At 44.5% G+C, this 19,452-nt stretch overlaps 1 protein-coding gene across 4 annotated transcripts in view; it reads right to left on the reverse strand.

Moving 5' to 3' along the window:
- Positions 1-8,650: 8,650 nt before the first annotated feature.
- LOC138284884 (peptide methionine sulfoxide reductase MsrA-like) overlaps positions 8,651-19,452 on the reverse strand; it is a 169,693-nt gene continuing 158,891 nt past the window's right edge. For all 4 annotated transcript variants that reach the window (XM_069224127.1, XM_069224125.1, XM_069224126.1 and 1 more), the window contains exon 6: positions 8,651-9,671. In XM_069224127.1, coding sequence (XP_069080228.1) covers positions 9,507-9,671 — 165 coding nt within the window. In that variant the 3' untranslated portion in view covers positions 8,651-9,506. The remainder of the gene's footprint in view (positions 9,672-19,452) is intronic.

Here is a 19,452-nt window from a genome sequence, read left to right on the forward strand (position 1 = left end):
CACCATGGGAACAGTCCAGCCCGAACTGCCAGGCCAGGTCTTCCCTGGACTGGAAACAAGCATCCTGGGACCGGTTTCGGGGTTTCACCCCTCATCAGCCAGGCTAGCTTGAATCCAGTGGCATGGGAAGCACAGGACCAAGAAAAGTGGCGTTGCACTGTGTGCAGCACCACTTTTCTAAAAAATGCGCCTAAAAGTTCAAGGAAAAATCTTGACAGTAGCAAGATGCAACGAGGAGGAATACTTTTATTCCTCCTCGTTTTTTGCTTCATCTATGTGTGCTGCATTCTGCAGCATGCATAGAAAGAGCAAAATGCCAGACATGATTGCTTATGTGAGGGAATGTTTCCCTTCATGCACATAAACAATCATTTCAAAATGACGCTTTGACACTTCTGTGTGTGCTGTATTCTGCAGCACACATAGAAGTGCCAAACCGCCATTAGTGATTGTTTATGTGCAGAAAGGGACACCTTCCCGTACACAATCAAACCTCTCAATGCAGACATCCTTGCATGATGGTACAAGGATGCCTGCGTTGGCGCTAGGGAGCACAATTTATTGCCAGAGCAGGGCACAACAGAGGTGCGTCGTAGTCAGTTAAATACGCCACATCCCTGCATTGTGAAAATGACGGACCGCAGCACTGCCAATTGTGGAGCAGTTTCACGCTCCGTCATTTTCTGTTAAATATGGGCCTAAATGTTTCCATGTTGCATTTAGGGGCCTTTCCTTTTGCAGGAGATAAGCCTACCCATACAAGTGAGAGTCCCTTTTATTTGGGAGAAGTGTGAGAACACTGAATTGAAGAGCATTTTTTGTTATCTTTTGAATTTCAGTGTTTATTTTGTTTCCAATTATAAGTCAGTGTGGAAGAAAGAACACATTTTGCAACTACCCCTCCTAAATCACGATATTATTGGTAGCCTCAAATTCAGAGTTGCAAAATAACCATTATTCCTAAAAATCTAATTCTTTGACACGTTTTAAAAAATACATAGCTTTCCTTAAGGCCCCTTTTTTGTACATTAGAGTTTACCTAATAAATTGGAGCAAGGCTGATACTAAAAGAAAAAGAATTATAAGCTGCATCTCCATCGTTGACTCTAAGTATTGCATATTTTCAGACAGCCAACAAACAATATATTTCCCTGAGACCAGAAGAGTTTCATAGTCATAATGGTTTATTAGTTTGCAAATCACTCATCAGGGCAAAAAATACATATGAAAATATTGTCACCAATTTTCATTTTTTTTCCTTCTTATTGTCATTATTTTTTCGCTGGGAAAACCATGAGTCACACAAATTACGACTTGACAAATTTAGAATTTTGTCCACTTTATAGAAGAGAGCTTTCTGGGTTCGCCCATTGGTTTCACACCTCTTTTCACACACAAATCGTCAGTGGGAAGAAACCTCAAAAATAGAATCTTTTGACTACCACTTAGAAAACTGTAAAAAGTATGTTTTAAAAAATATTTCTTACAACTCTGCCTGTTCCTGAAAACTTGGAAGAGGGTGGTCATAGAACAGCATATCTTATGGCCATCCGTTTTTGGAGAACTTCATACATGTTCTTGCTAAGTGCGCACTCCCTGCTCCCCCCTCCCCCCCCCAAAAAAGCTACATTTTGGCTATTGTCTTGATTTCCTCAAACCAATAAACCCTGTATTGCCTTCGAATCCTCATTATGTAGGGAAAAATAACTTAAATTGCCCTGGAAACCTTTGTGGAAAAAAAATGATGAAGGTTTAAACGTGTTCTGTTCCAAACATCAAACAGCACGGAGGTGGAAAATCTTAAAATTTAAGGAGTTCAAAACATTTATGCATGATTGATTGAATGATTGAATTTCCTTTATTTCAATTAAAAAAAATAATCATAAAAGTACAAAACATTACAAATTACATAATTCATATGATGAACAATCAGACATGTTAAAAAAACCTAAAACATTAAAAAGAAACATGCCCATATCACGACCATGGGTTCTTAAATAAGAAATCATGTATTCTGTCTCCAGAAGCCATAAAAAACTAAGGCCCAAAGTTCCTAAACTTGTTCCAATGCAAGGCATTTTTTTAAAAATTAGAAACTGCCACAGCAACCATGGAATCATTCAGCAGTTGTAAATATAAAAAAGCAGGGCGATATTGCTAAAATCCTTTGGTTTTAAGAATGGGCAGAAGAAATCTTCTTCTAAGTGAATCATAAAAATTACAGAACAAGACCAAGTGTTCTGGAGTGAAGTGTTGTCACAGGGGCAAATTTTTATTACAGAGGGCTCATATTGACCAGGCGGGAAGTATAAGTTGCAACGGATAGAACATAGTCTGAACCTGGTGAGAAGGACTCTTTCCCATGGGTTTCTGACAAAGGAAAGCTAGGGTTCTGGGCCAACATAGTATTTAAAATCATCAGAGGCCTGGCTGCGTACTGCCCAAGGCTGCATTTTCTCTACTTTCACTTTCACTGCGTTAATAGCAGTTCCTTTACCGTCTTTTTGTCAGTCCGCTTCAACACTTCAGTATTAAAAAATAATTCTGGGCACCCCGCTGATAAAGCTAAAGATCTAAGATAGTTAGGCTATGAGATTTTGAGGCCTAAATCACAACTGAGGCAGTCCTCAATGTTTCCCTGTTAAAAGTTGCAATTTTCCCACTCCAGACAGATATCCACAACATAGGTGCAAGTTTTTGCATAATCTTCCGCAAAGGCCAGACCCAACTCCTCATGCATAAACCGGATAGGGCTAGCTGGTCGCACCCCTAATAGCTTTCTGCAAAAACGATTTTCCTCGCCCTGAATAGATATACAGTTAGAGTACCCCCAGATTCCAGCGCCATATAATAGTACAGGCAAACATTTCATCTTGCAGTCTGCAGCAATGGTAAAACAGGCTTGCTCCCAATTAAACGAGCAATTCTAAAGAGTGCCCCACATGACTGGTCAAAGCGCTGACAGCGGTTTGTGAGACATTTGGTACAGTGTTCATCAAAGGTGACACCCAGATATGAGAAGGAGTTTACCCTTGTTATCACCTGATCCTTGATTAAGATCGGTCTAGATTTCGGATTCCGCTTCCCACAAACCATAAAATGTGTCTTAGAGGTATTAACATCCAGTTGCAGGTTGCCCATAAAATCAACATACAGATCCACCAGAACTTTAAGACCATTCAGTGTGCGAGAAATGATGACAGGGTCATCTGCATATAACAGAGAGGGGACAGGATTATTTTTGACTTTTAAAAAATCTTTGCCATGGGTAACTAGATGTGAATTCAGGACACTGATATATAATAAAATTAGGATTGGCACCATAACGCACTCCTGCCTGACTCCCCTTGCTAGGTTAAAGTCGTCAGAGCATTCCATTGCCTTTCTAAATCTAACTGAGGCGTTAACATCTTGGTGGAGTGCCCGAAGGAAATTTGCAAAAGGGTGAGGCAGCCCAAGACCTTCCAGGATTGACCATAGCTTTTATGGAACAACCCTATCAAAGGCACAGCTCAGGTCCATAAATGCCAGGTAGGAAGAGCCCTTGGTCACCACATATTTACCCACCAATAGATTAAGATTAAGGCACTGTTCCATTGTCCCTATGCCGTATCTAAAACCATATTGGGCCGGGCAGATCATATTATTTGCTTGGATCCATTCTTCAATATGAAGGACGACAATATGTCCTACTATCTTAACCGTGGAGTCCAGCAAGAAGATGGGGCGGTAACACGCTGGGATCTGTCTACACCCTTTTTTTAAAAATGGCACTACTACTGCTGTCTTCCATGAGCTAGGAATACCGGTTTGCGAAGCAGCGTTAAGAACATTCATCAATAGTGGAAACCACAGGGCAGCGTTTTCCTTATATAAGTCCATGGGGACACCATCCGGCCCGGGGGCTATATTGGAAGGCCTTCTCATGATGGTAACCTGAACTTCCTCCATTTTAAATTTTAAGCACAACGGAGAGGCAACAGCCATGACCACCACCACCAATTTGTCTACACTGTCCAGTGAATAAACCCTATTGAAGTGGGCAACCCATTTTTGGGCAGGTATGGTGGTCCCTACAATGTCAGAGGAAGCTTGATAAGCAGGCTTCCAATTCACAATATGCCAGAAGGACCTCACATCCCGAGCTTGCAATTCCCTCTAACTGCTCCCACCTCTCTTCTTTCAGACATTGCTTCCTGACTTTTATTGCCTTCTTGCAAGCAGCCCTAGCTTCACTGATAGAGTGGGGGTTCCTTGGGTGGTCCTTAAGGACTTTGTGGATGCGTTTACTGGCAATACAGCAATTCTTCTCAAACAGTCCATATTTATGGTCTTTTAACGGTCCTTGGAGATCCAACATAATGGATCTGAGGCTGCTATTCAGAGACTGAAAATCAGCCATAACAGCCACTGGTGAGCCTCAAATAGTAGGAGGGAGCTAGAACACACATTCCTGCATCTCTTAATAACCTCCACCAATAGGATGGGGATCGAAACTTTCCACCAGCTGAGCCTCCTACCCTGGCCTTTTGGAATCAGCCCAAACACACCTGGAGTCAAGTTCACTATCCCAACAGTGGGAGTAACTATTCTAGCTTCAATGGCATTATGGTCACTAAGTAGTTGGTCATGGATCAGCCCCTTGGTAAAACACTCTGCAAAACTATTAGAAATAAAAATATAATCAATTATAGTCCCTTTTCCCCACCCAACAAAAGTGGGTTTGAGAAAGTCACAGCGTGCCACACTCTCCAGCATATTAGAGAGACTGGCATGTCTCACTTCAGTAACCAGCTGCTCGACAATATTTTTTATTTTATCCAGTACATGATCTCACTCCTGGCTGCAATCTGGGACCACCACCTTGCTGCTCATAAAACCTCTTCTCTCTGGTTGCTTGTGCTGTCACTTCCCTTTTACTGGCAGGGTCCTCTTTTTGGTTATGGGTGGAATCTGTACTAAAGAGTCCAACAAGTACTCCCTCCCAGCTACTACCTCTCTTGGTTGTGTGTCATCAGGGAGTCCCAAGGGCGAAACATCCAATGACACTATGGAGTAGTGGAGGGAACATGGGACCGTGGAAGGACCCTCAAGTGACCTGCCACTCGGGCCCTCGCCCGGCTCCAAAGATAACCTCCTTTCAGCCAAATTGATTTCTTTTGCAATCACGTCCATAGCCCACGTTAGGAAGGAGTCAATTGTAGATCTCTTTTGAGATTTTGGGGATGCTCCCTTACTCTCCTGCAGTTTGCGTTTTCCCATATTGTGACCATAGGGCACTAAAAGCCTCAATACACTTCTATGTAAATTAGAATGAGTTTATGGGGAGGGAAGGTGCACCTATTTGCTTATAGCTCAGAACAAGACATAAATGATGAAATTAGGCGGGAGCCAAACCCAAGAGGGCAGGCCCGGCCCAGGCTCCTTCGGGCTCCTTCGGGCTCCAACGGGCATGGATGGGTCTGACCTTGACCTGGGCTTTTCACAGACGCTCACTGCGCTCTTCCCACACAGCAATGTGCCCCCTCATGCTTTATAGTGCTCGTTGAAAATGACAAGTGGGAGCAGGTGATGTAAAAATGGCCGCCTCCTGGGGCCACAAAGCAGTCTGGATATGTAGTGCCTTTTTGCAGAGTTTAGCGCTTCCCGCGGAGCAGTGTGCCCCCTCGCCCTTTATAGTCCTCATTGGAAAGGGCAAGTGGGAGCAGGTGATGTTGAAAATGGCCACCTCCTGGGGCCATTAAGCAGTCTGAGATATGTAGTCCCTTTTAGCAGAGTTTAGTGCTTCCCCACTTATGCATATTTGTTTCTGACAATATTTCTTGAAATCTTAATACAATGCTTTTGCTTTCTGGTTAGGCAAAAAAATGCTTTTACCACAGGTCCGCGCCATTAAAATATTTTGAAGATCAAAGTCGTGGCCCCAGCTTTTTGCAATTTTGAAAGTGTGCCAGAAAAGAAAGTTCCCAGGGATTATTGTTAAAATATATCATTTACGACCAACAAGGAAATTTTGTTAACAAAGTAAAGAGAACTCAAGCAGAAGTGTTCTGAGCCATTGTTGTTAAAATGTATCCTTTGAGAGGTGCAACAGGATACCGTGAGGCAGATTTAAGAGCCCCTAGCACCTCTTTGCGCCGCATTACCATCATTATTTTTACTCTAATGTGGCCCAACGAACCCAATATTGCCATGCCAAATTGATAAATTGGCACAATGCATGCATTGCACCACTTTGTAACCTTTTGCGCTACATGGCATAATGTTTGGAAAGGGGGCGTTTCCCCATTAGGGGGGTGAAAAAATGACGCAAAGAAATCTAAGAGATTTCCTAACATCATTTTTTTGGCACTCTTAACGTCGGCTCAGGGCAGGCGTTAAAAAGAGGCACACCACTGTTTACAATAGGCCTCACTGGGCTTTGCAGGATTAGCCTCAATGTTTTGAGGCTAATCCTGAAAAGCTCCGAAGTAGCGTCACAAATGTTGACACTACTTCCCTAACTACCACAATGGTGCGCCATATCATGGATATAGCTCACACATGGTGGAGTTAGTGGGGCCCCGTGTGACTAGAAGGGTGTCTGACCACGACTGAAAGTTCAGGGCAGGGGAGATATTGTGTGCCCTGAGGAGGATAGTTTTAACCAATGACATCGACATGTTTCCCACTCCAAGATACAAGAGGGTGAATGTAACTGTTGAAAAAGTAAATTTAAAATACACTGGAGACCAGGTAACATTTGTAAAGCCTCCCTGAGACTGAAGGGGTGTTTGTTGGAGTCATTGCAAACAATAATTCAGGCATCTTCCTGTAGCAGATCACAAAGGGTCACCAAGCTTCTCGCCAAGCTGACTGCAGACGGCACAGGACGTCCTGCAGCTTCGAGGTAAAGCTCCTAGATGCCACCACGGGGTTGAAGAAGCTATGACTTCCCCCAAGAGTCCAGTTCAGGTAGGGTCACAAGCCGAGCGGCTGCAGAAAAACACAGAGGCTAAAGCCCTGATTGCAGGCGGAGTGTTATATTCTGACTGTGTGCAGACAGGAGTATGTGCAAGGATCGGAATTCCCAGCTGTGTGAGAATTTCCCCTGACAGCTTTTGGTTTCCAAAAAATGAATAGGGCAAAAAAAGATTTATTGTGCTTACAATATTAATTGCACACATTTTCCCTCATTTCCAAGTGAAAAAATAGGAATAAATTATTAACCGTATGTAGGTGCATATTTTTAAGCCCCTTGCGCCACCAGTATGTTGCTTTTTGTGACGCTCCGGTGGCGCAAAGTGCAGATTCATATCTGCAAGGCCACAGAAGGCCACTTTGCTTGGCTTTTCATGGCCTCGTAAATATGGTGTAAGGTAATGCAACGCAAGTCCCTGTGTTGCTTTACACTGCATCAGGGAGGTGTTCCATGGGCGTTGCAATGGGGGATCCCATGCAACACCCATGGGTTTGATGCATTCCCAGATTTACGAGAATCTGTAAACCTAGGAATGCATCAAAGCTATATACCTCCCCAGGGCAGGTGCACCAAAGAGAAATATCTTTATTTTTCCTCCTTGTTTCCTCTTTATCAGGTTCAGTAAATACCTCAATCCCATCCGGCCCACTTGTAATTGATGCCTTGGCAAGTGTGTAGGATACATAAGTGGGCACTCTCAAACAGTGCCAAGGCAGAGTCTCACGGTCTCTCTTACCAAGTGCAGCAGTTGGTTCAAACTAGGATGGAGCAGGATGTTACAATGTAGTCATACTAACCTTTCAGTGAATAACTTGCCCTGTCTGCCTTAGTTCGTCTGTTAACAGCTGTCGCCTCTCAGCCAGAAGCCTAACAAAGCATGAATTTTGTAAATTGCTATATTAGAGAGCCTCATAACTGTGTAAATACGTTTGAAGGCCACTTTCGTCAAACCTCTCTGTTTCCCATCACATAGCGCATACATCTGTACATTAGAGGAGTGAAATCTAGATCCAAGCGATCTTAATCTAGCACATTTCTCAAGTTAGGAATAAATGTGTGATGTTTTTCCTCTGGGTACTCCTATTCTCAGAAACTGCTGTGGAGACGTCTGATTCTTCTGTGATCACAGCTATTTTTGAATAAGTGGTTGTGCAAAGCATTGAAGTGTTCTTTAACTAGTGTTGCACATTCCCATCTTGCAGCATCCCCAGTTGTCTCGAGGATCACCCTTTTCTGTTTGTGTCCAGGTCTACTGTACACATCACTAACAATGTTGCTAGCTCCCAACAGTTACAAGGCCCCAAGTTCTCATCAGTGCCAAAGTCTACAGTTCCCGTTTCTTCTATGGTCACCACTCCCTTCGTTGCCAGGACACTCATCTCTCGCGAGTGCCAGATCCTTGGGTCATACTAATGTAAACATTGTCACTGCCCAGAGTGCTTGGGCCTGTGTATCCATCTCGTAGGTTCACTCCCAATCTTCTAATCCATTGTTCCCCCATGCTTAGTGTTTATTTTCTTCTTATTAAACAAATATAAATCAGCAGTTTTCGGTGGAGAGAGTCCATGCGGGTGTTTACTAATGGTGATGATCACACTAAAAATTCTGAGGCTACTATTACTACTGCTACTGTTACTACTATTACTAATAATAATGATAAAAATAATGATAATAATAATACAGACAATGGAAGACATATGCCTTTATTGAGCGCAGTCTGTGGATCACAGCTGGAAACTTGACAAACCAAAGCATGACAATGATCTTGAACCATCTTTGGTGCAGGGAAGAGACAAAATGACCTGTATGGAAATCTGGAGTGTTCCAGACAGGCCACTGGTTTGGTAGGGCTGGGTTTGAGCCAGTTCTATGTCAGGATTGTGCCTTTGAAAGTCCTGGAGGGATGCGGCAGAGCCATTCACATGTCAGGCAGCTATCTTGCAATTGACTGATTGGTGCTATGGGCCCACTGTCCTATCAGAGAGGCCGTGGCCTGGAAGGACCCCCCCTTATTCCCATGCTTGTAAGTCGATTTCTGTTCACTTCACTGGTGGCCACACCAACAGACTTTACATGAGATTATAGCGTGTGAAAACAGGCAGACAAAATGTAGACCCCAAAATATAGACAACAAAAATCTAAGAGCCATATGTATGAACACATTTTCCCATAGACACAAAATGGGTAAAACCCTTTGATACATCTGGCCCAAAATCCTTTTTAAACATCTTACTACAAAACTTTAAACCACAAACTAAGCCCACTATCACGCCCGAGACCCAAATTATGCTAGGAATGGAGTTAGAGCAATAAATTAACCCAGTTGTAAAAGATGTGGGAAGTGAGCTCGGCTAGATTTAGGATTAAAATACAGGTAGACGTTTTTGTTAGGAGATATTATGGTAAGGTCAGAATTTTGCAATGTCTACTTTTGGGCCTATATTTTGACAACATGTGTTTTTCAGTTTGTTTTTTACAGTGGAACACCCTAGGCACCTTCATGTCCCCCCATAGCCGGTGGCACTCTTCGATACTCTGTTCCGCATCACAGCTTCAGCCCTATGGGACATGACACACCGGTTCCCTTCATCCCACAGTAGCCGTCAGGGTTCTTGTGCAGGTACTGCTGGTGGTAGTCCTCAGCATAGTAAAATGTAGGGGCATCACGGATCTCTGTGGTGATGGTACCCAGCTGGCTGGCTGTCAGTTCCTGGCAAGAGAGAACAGATTCAGGGTCAGTCAATCGCCCACCTCACAAAACTGCTGCCTCGCAACATATCCTTGAGGAATGTGCAGATCTCTACAGTAGGAAGAGTTAGCATCTCAAGTGTGGACTACAGCTATCAATTCTGTGCTGCAGCACCTAGGGGCATATTAATACCCATTTGTGCTGAATTTGTGTCATTTTTTTACGCAAATTCGGCTCAAAACTAACTCAATATTTATATTTTGACGTTAGACCCAGCTAACGTAAAAAAAATATTAGAGTTTGCACCATTTTTTAGAGAATGAGCCTACCTTGCATCAATGAGATACAAGGTAGGCGTTCCAATCTAAAAAATAGTGCTAACCCCATAGCCCCATATTTATCCCCCATGCTAAAATGACGCATGGGTGGGAGGAGGGGCTAAATAATGGTGCAAAGCTGGGTCAGATCAAGCGTTAAGGGACCTCTGGACCCATTTCCATGGTTAAACATCATGGAATGGGTCCACAGGTGCCCTTCTCAAGCCCCAGGAACACCCCCACCCACATCAGTGGGACACGGAGGATGGGGACCCCATCCCAGGTAAGTGGGATAAGTATAGGTAAGTAATTTTTAATTGAAGTGCCATTGGGGGCACAACTTGGGGCCCCCTGCATGGCACTGGGTACAATGGCCATGCCCAGGGGACACTGGTCCCCTGTGCTGGCCATTGGGGTGGTGGGCATGACTCCTGTCTTTTCTAAGAGAGGAGTCATGTGGTATGGATGGTTTTGCGTCAGAAAATGACGCTATGCTGGTTAGAGACATCTTTTTTTATTCTAACCAGCCTAGTGTCACATTTTGGTGTAAAACCCCCTTCTCCCATACCGCCAGCCCCACCCGGCTACCATCATTTTTTTTTACACTAGCCCACCCTTTGCACCCGCTTGCACCATTCCATAAATATGGTGCCTGGCTGGTGCTCAGGAATGGCACGAGCCGGTGCTAAACTTTTTGGTGCAAATCTGCATTAGTGCAGTTTTGCACCAAAAAGTATAAGTGTGTTCCCCAGAGCGCCTCCACACCATGCTACCAATGTATGCCAGCCCTTCATTGCATCGCTCTTTGTTTACTGCAGCCCTGCTCTGCAGTACCCCCCCTCCTCAGACCCACGTACACATCTGCCAGCACAGATCCCCACCCTGCTGATGCACCTCACTTCGGTCTGGAGCACTCACTGCTATTCCCTTGCTGGGTGTTATGAGTCTGCCTCTCAACCCGTTGCTGGCTAGGCACCCTGCAGGACACACTGACATATGTTCACAACTGGGCACCAATAAAGAAAGTCTATGGTCATTCTGGTTGGCACTATTGATGCAGAGCACCAGACTAAAACAGCATCCTGCAGTGTTCACATCAGTAGTCTCAAGTGTTTTCTTATGTTCTGAGGAACCTTTGCTGTAAGTAATTAAAAGCACAGCACATGATCGGGATGGTGAAATGAGGGCAAAGAACTAACATGTATTTTAATCCCTGTTTCTGCATTTGTTGTTTGTTTCACGGCTGTCTTGTAGACTCATTCCACTGACGGAGAGCCTGCAGGCTTGACAGGCATGGAGGGCAGATTGAAAATGTTTAATATTTCAGCGGATAAAAAACAGAAGCAGTAATGTGGCCATACGTAAAGTGTAAATATGAAGTTCTGTCAAGAACATGAATTTTCCTTACTAATTGGTTACTAAAATAAATTTTCACTAAGTTTAATTGAAATTGAAAGCACTTATTAATCTAAACAGGTGAACAAAATAGCAGTCAGTTAATCAGTGATACCAGTACTGATGATCCAGCTAGACACAGGGTGTAATCTTCATTCTCACGACTACAGAATTTTTTTGGGAGGTATAATCCAGTCTGTATGACTTTTTCACAACTCATCATAAAACGAAAACAAATGAATCAGGAATAACTTTGCAAAATTTGGGGATATAAGGAATAAAGCTCCAGGTTGCGATGATCTCCTGCTCCAGAATATCTAACCAGTGGGACGTCCTAGAGAAGGAAATCATCACAATGGAGGAGGGTCAGGAGTTTTCATCAGGGCTTGCCGAATCAGCCACAGTAAGAAATCATTGCCCACCTTTGCCTGGGCCGGAGTTTCCTGACTTCGCCCAACTTGCAGGCATATCTACGCTCTCCCTCCTCGTGGAAGGATTCCATAAGGATTTTCCTGCCTCCCATAATTAGATAGTAAAACATACTAGAAAGAAAAAAGTTGACACAAAGAGGCACTGCCATGCTAATTCAGTAGCCTTATGATTCAGGCTATCTCTACTGCTAAGTGCAGGGTGGAGCCATTCTATGCAGGTACTCATTCATAGGAACATCTGCCTTCAGAACAAGTTAACATTTGAAAACCTTTTCACTGCTGAATAGAGCAGGAAGAAAGGTGACTATGATGAATGAAATCCAGATGAATCTGACCCATGTTTTCTTTTAAATGTCTTTAAGTGGTGACTCAACCGTATCCCCCTCCTATAACAACCCCTTATCGTCCCTCGTGCCCTGCATCCACATGTGCCCCTCATCTTTACCTTGTTCTGGTTGACAGCCTGGGGCATGCAAACTGCGTGCTTGTGGTCCAATGAAGAAAGTTACAAGCCTTTTATTAGTCAGAAGATAGCAAAAGGGTCATTAATGTCCTTGGTCCTGGCTAGTAGGATGTTTTACACATTTTGGCCTACAGAGTGGAAATACTGGATATGAATTTCAGTAGCTGAAAATTAATTGTTAGTCTGTGGTGTATGCACATAGATGAAGCTTCACAGGGGTGTTTGGGGTGTGACATCCCCAAAATGAATGCATTCTTGCCCTGGTAGGCCTGGGGGGCTTGAGTCGGTATGTTATGTATTTGTTGTTTTTTCTCATCATCCTCATTTCACTAAGAAGTTTAAACGTGTTCTTTTTTGGGATCTGGAAAATAAATATATGTATGACTGATTTAGCAAAATATAGTAAATCTGCTCCCATAGAATTGCTCCCTGAATGGGTGCAAAGCAGGGGTGGCTGTCCTATTAGGGTGCTCGAGCGTCTCCCCACTGCATGTGTTGCCCCCTCAGCTCCAGTACTAATTCAATCTAAGACTGATTTAGTTTAGGTTGTTTTTTTCCCGGCTGGGCGGCTGCGATATTCTCGTTTCTGGGCAGGTGTGATTGTCCGTCAGAATGAGTGAGTGAGCGCAGGGAGGGCAGGCACGGGTGGAGCTTCACAGAACACTTTGTTTAAGTAAAGTGCCAATGTCGGGTTGGACTGGGGCCTTTCTGCGTCCAACCCGACATGCGCACTTAAGGCTTCACCTATGTGCATCGTTAGCAAGCCTGCGACGGCTGCAGCTGCAACTCATCGGTCTCCTGAGGAGCGCTGGGTTTGCCCGCTCCTGCCAATCCTGACGCTGCTTCTATGTTATAAAAAACAAGGAAGCAGCATCTGTATCGGTTCAGGAGACGCACGCAGGTCAACTCGTGCAACAGGATTAAGTTGTAGCGGCACTTGCAAGTTTCTTCCGGGGCTCGGAGACTGAGAGACAAAATAGTGGGACCCAAACTGAGCATTGTCAAAAAGGCAAAGAGCAGGCCTATATTCATATTTAAATAGGTGTGTGTTATAATTAGCACATTGAAAACAAGGCTTGTTTGCTTGTTTACTTTAAAGCAATGCTTTTCAACTATGTCAGAGTCAGATTACCAGAATGTTTTAGCTAATATTTCGGTCACTGACTTCTTCCTTATGATGGTGTGTTTTCCGAAAAAAGTAAGCACCTCTGCTTTAAAGAGCAGAACTGGTGTGGCGTTGTGTCCAGAGCTGTCGACTTTCGAACTGGAAAGGGGTAGGCGTTGGATCACCAGTCAGTGATTCTAGGCAAGTGGCTTAATCATGCTCTGCCTAAAAAATGTAAAATGATGAATCTGATTTAGTGTATTGTAAACAACTCTCAGTGCTCATTTACAGCGCTCCAATACTTCCAAGTCGAGTTTGCACCATATAAACATGCACAAAATAAATAAAACGGGTCAGCATAACAATTAGTAAAATTCTGATTCTTGCACTGAATTAAGGCATCCCAAAAGCTTCGGTCTTCTATGAAGTGCACTCTGCACATGTTGCAGAGCAGCAGGGGGCAGAAAGCCCGCAATGGACGCTCTGCATCCCTGACTTCTCAAGCCAGCGGTCCCTGGCACTCTGGGATTTACACGACATCCGCGGGCTCTGGCTGGGCTGGCAAGCAGGCCTTGGCTATTGACTCCACTGCAACCCAACACCCCGGTCAATGAAACAGCAATAAAACGCTCCAGCAACAAAGAAAGGCCGGCATGAGACTGTGCTGAGCAACTGGAGGGAATGTACTGGTAGACCACACGGCAAGAATCGTACAGCTTGGCAAAGGGACAAACATCTGACCAGCCATTAAGAGCACATACAAATCAAAGAAATACAAGGAATGACGCTAACTGAGGCTTCTTGTTTCAGGAAAGAAATAGCAGGATTACAGAGAGCATCGCCAATTTGCAAAAACATAATTCCTTCTAGGTACCCTGAATCTTGTTTTTAGGGATGGATGTAACTAGTTATACCTTTTCGAGCTCACTTCATAAAAATTGTTTTGGGTGTCTCCCGTGGGAGTTTTTATTGCCACACTCCTGTGGTTACTTGATTCCTGTTCTCTCATAGCTCCCCGTGAGACACGATGCTCAGGCACTTCACCAGCTACACTTCACTTCACCCACAGTACATGCACTTTATCTGCTCAAAGCACCCACATTACTCAGGGTTCATGCACACCATTCATGGCACATGCACAGCATTGTCAACCCATGCATTAAAACCACCACATCTTAAAAGACACATTTTCTACTCATTGAAACTGTTAGCACTTTGTTATCTTGGCACTTTTCTTTAGTTTTTTTATGAGGTTATTATTCTGAAATAAAGGCTAGCCACTTTTTATTCGGGTCTGGTAGTTTCCCACAGTTGCAGTGTTCTTCCCAGAGGGTGAGCCTATATGTCATCATCACCAACACCCATCCTGCCCTGAGGATGATGTCGTGAAGTGCAGCATTAGCATCAGCATTCTCGGATTCAAAATGGAGTGCATCAGGTCAAAGGCTATGGATCTGGCGAGCCTTAATTAAACGCTGCAGTGACGTTGTAACATTTGTCATAGTGGGGGTGCTGCCATCTATGTTGCATAACTGAAATCATAAGGATTGTGGAAAATCCAAGGGTAGCACAAGCCACACATGTCACAAATGAGCTACATCTGTTCATCAGGAACGTGGTAAGGTATGTAACTGATGGTCGTGCAGTTTGGGGCACACTGTCGCAAATATATTAATAAAGGATTGTGCAGTAGTGCACTATCATTCACAGATGGCACATTTCCACTGAAGTGGGCATTACATGTTCACAATGATGCAGTTCTACTGATAATATTATACAGAAATTATTTATCCGCTCTTTAAAAAAAAAAAAAAAACTCCCCTGAACCTCCTTTCTCATATTCGGGCTCACTTGATTGCTTCGCTTGCGACATAACACTCAATCACGACTTTTACACCCCACCACTGTCAAATGTCACCAGCCACCACTGATGCAAAGGTACTACTTTTTGGCATTCACAAAATTGGGCAGTAGTCGGCTTGGAAAGCTATGTCTGTCTCAGCTTCCTGGGCATACTACTGGTAATAAAACACCCAAAACGTGATGGGACAAATGTTTGAAAATAGTCCACCCACAGGTAATCGCCAGGGGTAACATTCCAACCCATCATTTGTCACCCACTGTGCCACTCTAGACAGGGACATAGACCATGCAAATCAGTACTGACCCGGCTCCTCATGGAAACAGTCCACCCATAACCTCTGTCATCTCACACCTCCACCCTGCTGTTTTTAGTTGAGAAATTTGAGATTCACACCCTCTGAATTCTTACTGACTAAGCTATGCTACTGTGTGTGTAAGGAGTGGGTCTCACAACCTCTGCTGTAATCAGTTCTGTCAAACACTGAGTTCCAGATGATGCAACCCAAGATTACAAACTATCTCTCTCCTTAGTAAAAAAAAAAAATGAAACAAAATGAGCAGTTGTTGCATTTAAATGAAAAGGAAGGCTAGGAAGTAACTTCAAACATTGCTGGCCATGTGTGCAGGAGCCCTTCCATGGAAGGGCTCATAGACGGAGCAGATTGGTTTGCACCTCACAGGTGCTGAGACTGGAAGTGAATATCAGCCTAGACACACCCGGTTTCTTTTCCTCAGACAAGAAGGGCCTCTGCAAGTTGTGCTTTTTGCCCTAAAAGTGTTTTTGCAGACTCATGTGTAATGAATTGGGTCGCTCCAGCTGTTAATGGGTACATTTATAAAGTGTGCAGTGCCCTGATAGGACCTTAGCACTTATACCCCATGCACTCTAAGAGTTGGGTGTCACCCACTGGGATGTGAACCAAAACACCAAAAGATAAGGGGTGGCCATCCAGCTACAGACTTGCTCTGGAGTAGGGGTGCTGGTCGAGAGGAAACAGATACCTAATGGGGATACCCAGGGAATCATTGCTGCCCTAGGCCCTACCCAGCAAAATATTATGGGCGCTGCTGCAACTGTCACACTTACACCACCCCTCCCCCCTCCTCACCCCCACAAAGCTCGGCTAGTACATCTAAATGCTTAGCTACATAATGCCTCTAATTCTAGCACTAGGACCCACACAGCTCTGTCAAACGACCTCAATCCTGCAGCGCCCCATCCACCTCAATCACCTAGCACCTTCTGCTATGAGCTGTAGTCCTGTTCAAAATTTTCAACTACTAAACCTGCATCCTACCCTCAGGCACCCTACTTAGATTTCAGCACTAAGGGCCTGATTACAACCTTGGCGGATAGGATACTCCATCACAAACATTACGGATATCCCGCTTGCCGTTTTACAAGTTTGATAGGATATACTGGAACTTGTAATACAGAGGACAGGATATCCGTCACCTTTGTGGTTGAGTATCCCATCCGCCATGGTCGAATCAGGCCCTTAACCCTCTCAGACACCTCTGCCACCACACCTCATTTCTGTACTGGAGCACCCACTAATATTCAGTCTCATGACTGCTTATGTGCTCCCTTGGTGCAGGGTGACCTTGCACCTTGATGATGTTCATTAATAAAATGGCCAGCGCCTTGCAGAGTACGAGTCTCAGTGTGACACTTGGAGACACTAATCACACTGTGAGAGTTCAGTTTCCTCTACTCACTGCTTGTATACTATGGACCAAGGTCACCAGCATCACCAGGGGAGTAGCTTACTCAGTTTAATTGGGGGTGGGGATGAGCTTCAGATTTCCCAACAATCACACTGACACATAATGTTAAAATACAGGCGCACAAGAGAGGCTTAAGGTACAGTGGAAAGGGAGAAGAATGTGGATTGGTAGGAGCACTAAGTGAGAAAAAACACATTATTTTGGGAAATAACCAACATTTTTAAAGTCTTTTCAAACAGAGTGAGGGAAACAGTGTGTGCGTGTGTTTTTGTCTGTGTGTAAAAATTCCTGGTAAAATCCGACAGACACCTCACTATACCTGACCGAAAGCACTTGTACCCAACAATTAGGAAATACATTTATTAGGGGGTGTAACACGCCAAACACCCCCCTGAAGCTACAACCCTGTGCATCACACCTCTACCACACCAAGATCAATTCATAGACATATCTGGTGCCGTACCAGCTGTCCAGCCAGCTTAGGACTGGTCTCCATAACACCTCCTCATATGCATCTGAATTCTGACCTGCCGCAACAACTCTCTTCTACTACTGAGACTCACATGCAGCTCTCCCAGTGCGCTGCAATCCTGACCTGCAGTACGGGGTGCTGTTCCAATACCAAAGGTCACAGCGATATCTGACAGGACACTTCACTGCTCACCTGCAGAAGCACACTGGGGAATTCCACTCCTGAGGCTCACACACAGCTGTACCAGGGCACCTCAACATTTACTTGTGCGGGTTCACAGCAAGGCGTAATAGCCACTAAGTAGTAACAGTTCAGGCTAGATTAAAGGCGACCCTAACAAAGGAGAGTCAGATGCTGGGGATCCTATATTTTAATAAGAACATAGTGCAGTACCAGCATTAAGTGGCGTGTGTGTGTGCGTGCGCACCCACACACCTACACGTGTTACCGTCCTTCTGAGGACTATGTGTGGATGCCTGCCTTGTGTTATCACACCAAAGTTCCCACAAGGATAGTAACACAAACCCACGTATACACATGGGTGTGTGAGTGTTTGTGTGTATGCGTGTGCATGTGCATGCATACATGTGTGTGAATGTGTGTGTAGATGTGTGCGTGTTCAGAGAGTGAGAGAAAAGGTGGTTAGAGATAAACTACTGGCAAGATTCCCTCAACACTAACCATAAACCGGAGGGGGGGTCTATTTAAGCCAACGGTACTCAAAGTAGGGCCCGCGGGCCGCCAGCAGCCCCACGGACCTAGCTTGGCGGCCCGCGAGACGCACAACAACTTAGACCATGCCTGTGAATTCACCGTACGTCAGCAGCCTTTAATGTGCACATGGCCTTCATTTTACACCTCTGACGTCACTCGCTTTAAGATGTTAAAAATACATATCTTATTTTGATAACGGTTAAACGATTCCACTGTACACCATTAATAGCTTAAACGTGCCCACACTTTACTAAATTTGCACCCCAAAAAGCCATCAAGCATTATACACACAATTGGACATTTTCGCTCACCACTTCCTGTAGCAAATATGTTTTTTTTTTTTTTTGGGCCTCGGCAACTACAGTTTGGAAATATAATGAAGATAAAAGTCTTCAAATAACCGGACACTGAATAATACATAATGGAAATGATCATGGTAGGTGCCTTATGACGTAGTAATGGGAGACTCAGATCACCGGGCACTTGTGACGTCACACTCGCAGCCCACAGTCACAGGGCGAATGGCACAGCAGGTGCCCCCGCCCGGCTTCTTCATCAGAGTCTGCCCCCCTACCACCAGCGCGTGCTGTCTCTCCTCACTGGAGCCATGACCCGGGGCACATCAGCACGCACCCAGCTGCACTCTGTATAAATAAAAGGCAAAGCGGTGCTGCCATTAACTCAAGGCACACACTGACTGCTTCCACAGTGCCACTCTGGTATTACACGGAATAATGTACCCCCATTAGGAACAATCCGAGGACAGATACATCGCTTTGTTCTTCAGGGCCAGCACCGATCTTCTTTTCGTATTTTAACAGAGTTGCAGGCACTAGTCAATACATTCGTAAATCCAACATACCACACCTAATAACATTAAATGGGTAGCTTTCCGACAAAAAAAGGAAAACGCTTGTAGCCTCTTTACCAATCGTAGCGAAATCCCAGCTCTAATTGAACACTGTAAGACTCGGCTGCGACCCATAATCATCAGGAAAGGCCCTCCCCCCACCCGATGCTTTCACAACAAACTGATTTTCAGAGTGGAGGCCCAGTGGGCGACAGAGCTGACACGCATGTACTAGTGCCATTACTGGACCCGGGAGACGGCCATTAACCGATAAACCCGATTTATAAGGCATCCCACCTAACTAGGGTCTAACCTAGCCCACTATTAGTCACAATTTTGTCTACTAACCGTTCTCTCTTAACTATACCTTATAAAATCATGCAAACAGTCGCCCCATTTTGATGGCGCTGTGTGTGTTACTGGGGTAGGGGTGAGAGCAGATGGCGCTGTGTGTGTTACTGGGG

Source organism: Pleurodeles waltl, chromosome 3_1, assembly GCF_031143425.1.
Source record: "Pleurodeles waltl isolate 20211129_DDA chromosome 3_1, aPleWal1.hap1.20221129, whole genome shotgun sequence".
NCBI classification, from domain to species: domain Eukaryota; kingdom Metazoa; phylum Chordata; class Amphibia; order Caudata; family Salamandridae; genus Pleurodeles; species Pleurodeles waltl.